Source organism: Arachis duranensis, chromosome 9 (genome assembly GCF_000817695.3).
Source record: "Arachis duranensis cultivar V14167 chromosome 9, aradu.V14167.gnm2.J7QH, whole genome shotgun sequence".
NCBI lineage: Eukaryota > Viridiplantae > Streptophyta > Magnoliopsida > Fabales > Fabaceae > Arachis > Arachis duranensis.
In genome coordinates, this window is record NC_029780.3 from 10,748,673 (window position 1) to 10,754,109 (window position 5,437).

At 29.1% G+C, this 5,437-nt stretch overlaps 1 protein-coding gene across 3 annotated transcripts in view; it reads right to left on the reverse strand.

The window, feature by feature from the left end:
- LOC107464602 (uncharacterized) overlaps positions 1–4,086 on the reverse strand; it is a 7,269-nt gene extending 3,183 nt beyond the window's left edge. The window contains exons 1-7 of one of the 3 annotated variants that reach the window (XM_021131684.2): positions 3,959–4,086; positions 3,681–3,758; positions 2,999–3,075; positions 2,589–2,668; positions 2,408–2,468; positions 816–883; positions 389–470 (exon numbers count right to left, since the gene is read on the reverse strand). In XM_021131684.2, the coding sequence (XP_020987343.1) occupies positions 389–470; positions 816–883; positions 2,408–2,468; positions 2,589–2,668; positions 2,999–3,075; positions 3,681–3,750 (438 nt within the window). In that variant the 5' untranslated portion in view covers positions 3,751–3,758; positions 3,959–4,086. Of the gene's footprint in view, positions 1–388; positions 471–815; positions 884–2,407; positions 2,469–2,588; positions 2,669–2,998; positions 3,076–3,680; positions 3,801–3,958 lie in introns of all 3 variants that reach the window. The other 2 variants (XM_016083521.3, XM_016083522.3) reach the window with 2 other exon arrangements.
- Between the last annotated feature and the right edge of the window lie 1,351 nt (positions 4,087–5,437).

A 5,437-nucleotide genomic window follows, 5' to 3' on the forward strand; every position in this document is an offset into this window, starting at 1 on the left:
ACTGGGAAGAATAAAATAATATATTTATATAAAAAATATATTTTAAATAAAAAAAATTATTGTATTTTATTATTTTAAATCGGTTGTCTTCTAAAAAACCAAATCGATTGAACCGGTTTAACAACTTTTTGACCGATTTTTAGTTTATATTTTCTTGGAACTGATACTAATACCCTAGAAGTGGATGCAATTTACTAAAATTTCTTGTCTTTTTATTAGCTGACATTGGAGAGCAGCATTTGACATAGTAATGAGAAATTAGGAACAAATTTTAGCTTTAGGTAATGATAATAGTGCCAATAATAGCTGTGCTGTCTGAGACTTCAAATAATATGAAAAGGAAATTTTCCATTAGGGTCAATATTTAAGAAAATTAGTTCTATTATACCTTGTCCTGTTGTAGTTTTTGGAGAACATTTTCCCTTGCCTTTTTCTCTTCTTCCTTTTCTGCTTTTCTCAAGGCTAAATTCCTGACAATATATAAAATAGGACATATATGAAGTAAAGGGGTGTTTGTGAACCCGGTTTAAGTAGACTTAGATTCAGTTTAAAAGGACATGAGTCTATTTTGATTCGATTCGAAGTGATTCAAAAAAAATTAGCTTAAACCGAATTGATTTGATGAAACATTAATATATATAAATTTGTAAATTTTATATATTAAAATATTATTATTTTTTATTTTATTTAATATATTTTATAATAAATAAATATTAAATAAAATAAATTTAAACTTTTTTTTCTAACATTACCAAGTAAGAATAACTATTTTTTATTGCATATAAAAGAAAGAAAACTTTTAAATATTAAGATACCTTTGTCTTGCATTTTCTTCAGCAATTCGCTTTGCCTCAAGGAGTCTCTTACCTGCTTCAATCCTCTCCTGCAATAAAGCAATTAATTTTTTTTTATAAAAATCAATGCTGCCATGTCTAAGGTTAATCAACTAAGACATAAGACAGCAAAGAAAGCCCCAGAAAATCTCCACTTGTGGAAAACAACAGGTTCTAGTGCCTAGAAAATAGCTATTTCGATCATGTTGTGTATAGAAATATATATTTGACATCTCATAAAATTTTTTATTATACTACTGTAAACAAGTTTGATTATTTGTTTATTTCAAATTTAAGTATTCTACTATGACACGTATGATTATTAACATCTAATAAATTGGATTGAATTAGTGAGAGCTGGGAAATATTAGCTAAATTAATCTGTTGATCCTTTGAGAAGAACACATGTGAGTTAGTAATATATGTGGAAAACCCTTGCTAAACATGATAATTTTCATAGTAAACCTTGTCACCTGAATCATATTGTTTGACTAAATCATATAACGATTAACAATATCATCTTCACATTAAAATATCTTAAAGTAGCCACCTTCAATAATAAGTCCGGCACCAGAGATAGTGAAAGAAACCAGTAATTTAGTGCGTGAATTCGTGAGCTATACCTGATAGATGTTGCTAATTTTCTTTACTCTTACTTTACTCTTCTTTAAGCTCTTAGTCTTTCGAAAATACCCAATTCTTTTGTACTTCCTTATGGAAACTCTTTTATTTTATATTAACAAAATAATATTTATCTTTGAAAAAAAAAAAAAAGTAGCCGCCTTCAAAATTTTCCTTCCCTCATAAATTGATCAATTTGCAATATGTTTCCCACAAAACACTGGAGGATACCTAATAAGCTTGAAAGCCTAGGTCTGCAATGTGGATTTCTTGTAAACCAAGATAAACTTTAAGTTATTTACAAAATTTTGTTTTTATTTTTATTTTAAACACCTTTTGTTTTTACTTTCAATGTTTACTTTAAAAAAATCTGAAAATAAAAAATATTAAAAATAAAAATAAACACCAATTAAAACTTAATATTCTCAATTTGCAATGTGTTGTGTATTGTAATTGAATCTTATGTACGTACCTGGAGTTTAGGACTACAAGTATAACCCAAAATCTAGTATTTTCATCAAAGTTGATAGTATATTTGTAATCAAGAAATGTTAGAAAGTCATCAAAATTTATTATTTTTTATCGTCACTTAGTTATTAACTCAATTCTTTTAGTCTAGTTCTTTTAGTCTACTAATTCAACAATATACTTTATTCTATACTTTTAAATATTGATAACTAACTAATGACAAAAAATAATAAATTCTAATTATCCTCTAACATTTTTCTTTGTAACCACTAATTTCGACATTTCACTGTTGGATTTGAATTTGTTTAGGTAACTATTCTCCATTGGCACTAGCTACAATCATGGTTCAACCTCATAAAGAAAACATAAGGTCAAGTCTAGAAGATGAGAAAAAACAAATAATAAATACAACAAGAACAATTTAAGCATTGTCAACAGTGTATAGGGTCGGTAATATGGATCAAACGTTGGGAAAGTGGTTTTACCTTCTCCCGTTCTCTCTCCAATCTTTTTTGTTCCTCCTCTTTTTTCTTATGCTCTTGTTCCCTATAATAACAAAAAATTAAATGAAATTATGAAGAGAAAACTCAGAACTAGTTGATTAACAAAGAAAGCGAAAGAAAGAAATTAAAAGAAAAAGAAAGCGATTAAGAAAGATTAAAAAACCTTAGCTTCTGAGCTTTGATTCTGATTTCTTCCGTGATAGGGAAGGATTGAGGAGAATCAATATCAATGTCTACATCTACCTGTTGAAATTTAAACAATTGAGTTAATTAATGATAAATGTGTTGAAGCTTTCTCTCTCATTTGCTTTATTTGCAATAAATGAATTGTATATCATAAAATTGAATATGGTAACACGAACAAATTTGGATCCTCTAAATTTTGAATTTTACTTTAGAGAATAAAATATAATCTATTACCATTTATTTTATATAGGTAGAACTAAAAAAAATATAAAAAAAAAGCATTCAATAGTAAGAGATCTCATTTTATCGTCTAAAATAAAAATTTAAAATTTCGAGAATCCAAATTCTTCAAATGAATATAATTTGTAAGAAAAAAAAAATAAATACCAGTGGCATCACATCAATATCAGGGTCATTTTCGTGATCAATTGTCCAATGTATTGCATCCTCTAAGTTCTTGTTGCCTGGTGAAGAAAAACATCCTTGTTAAGCCCAAAGAACGTTGTCAAAGATATATATATATATATTTACGAGAACATGATTTTGAAGGCATGTAATAATATAAGTAAACATCTTTTTAATAGATATATAAAAACTGCATGTCATCTAATTAGTTGGTAATGCATGTGTATTGTATAAAAGATAACAAGTTGATGGGATGAATCTCGTAATAAAGATGATTTTATTTGATATATTTCACTAAATTATTTAATATAATATGTATTCATATTTTAACTATAATATGTGAAGATGTTTTTATTTAAATAATTAATTAGTCTTAAAATACGAAGATTAATTTAAGTCATATTTATTATTTATTATGACTATTTTCATTTATTAAATCACACATGTAGAGTATAACAAAATGAGTATTATCTCAATAATATAAAAAAATTTAGAAAATTATCAGAATTTAATATTTTTTATATTTTTAGTTATCAGTTTAAACTCTTTTGGTTTAATAATCTAATCACATACTTTTAAACATTAATGACGAATTGATGAATAAAAATAATAATTTTGAATGAATTTCTAACATTTTTCGTAATATTTCTATAAATAAATTGACCTGAATAATAAAGTGCCCGGGTGGCTTGTGACCGTGGAAATCCCATTTCTTCAAGGTCTTGAAGCAACATTTCATTCACTTTTGGGACAGCCATTGTATTTCTATCAATAGAGTTATGTACTTCAACCGAAAAAATAGTAATAAAAGAAAAAAAATTATGAACAATGCAATGTTTTAACTTTTAACAACTGGATTTAAGATAAACATACATTTCAGTCCGCGTGGGATTTTGGAACCATAATACAACAATTAAAAAAATTAAATGGTAAAAAATATACCGTATTCAAGTGGAAGGGTGTGTTGTATGGTGAAAGAAGAGGAGAAGCTCAAGAAGCTTATGAAATGGAAAGCTCAAAGTATAATAACACTTCCATTGGGTTCAAGGAACAAAGAGAAATTGAGAAACCTAAACACCACCAAGTTCGAGGTTCTTCTGACTTATCACATGTTTTTCTTTGTTCAAACTCATTCTTATTCTTTTCCTTTTGGATTTGTTTTCTTGCCTGCTAAGGAAAGAATTTTTTTTTAAAGATAGTGGTTATATTTCATTAATTATTGAAAAATGAAATACAAATTAAAGATGTTCAAAAGCAGGACAACATAATAAAAGGTGGGAATTTTTCAATAACACTACACTTAAGGCATTCATCTAACGGTGCGTAGTTGAAAAACGAAGAAAATTCTTAAAGAAGAAAGAATGATAAATCAAATTGAATGCAACTAAGAGTTTGCCCCATGGAGGTGACGACCTAAACTGAGAATTTTTTGGATTTCACGGAGTAACTTGACAGAGCTTGCTAGAATGGCAGACGGCATTAAAGTAGAACCTTCAAAAATCAACTGGTTGCGAGCTTTCCAGCAGTTCTAGCAAATGATGGCAAGCAATTGAGGATTATGGTCAACATTCTTCAACGGGTTAACCATCTCTGTTGATACAGTCCACCATGTCCAAAAGTCGTTAGGACTCTGAGGGGGAAGACAGTTACGAAGATAACTATGAGACCATACATCTTTAATTCTAGAGCAATCGATCAAACAATGAGTGACTGTTTCTGTTGCTTCATGACAGTAGGTGCATAGTGGTGATATAGATAGGATGCGGTGATGAATCTGAGCAAGCACTGGAAGCCGGCCATGGAGAGCTTTTCAAATAAATAGCTTAATTTTATGAGGCAAGTTCAACTTCCATAAATCAATCCACGACTTTTTCTGCTGTATATAATTAGGGCAAAGCTCCAGAGGCGGATGGTAAAATAAATAGCCAATTCTGTAACCTGAAGTTGTATCATATTGCTTGAATTTGTTCAAATCCCATTGCAATTTGTCCCTACTCTGCTGAATTTTAACTGACAAAATCTTGTTTGCAACGTCTTGGGGAAATAATTGTTGAATGAAATTTTGATTCCAATTCCTGTCTTCAGTAATTAGATCTTTAACTCTTGAAACCAACTCAAAAATAGCCTGTCTATTTGGCATGTCAGAAATCATTAAAGGATACGGAGGAGGCAGCCAAAGATCCTCAAAGGTTCGGATATTCTCTCCAGTATCCACAACCCAATTAAGACCTTTTTTTAACAATCTTTCGGCCTTCCAGTATGCTCCTCCATCCCCAAGAAGGTAAGACTCCAATTTCTGCCGTTATAGCATTACCATTGCTAAAGTATTTACCTCTTAGGATTTTGGATAATTAAAAAGTAGGCTGTATTACAGTTGCTAAAACTGTTTGTCTAAAAGCGCCAAATTTTATTTGGATTCTG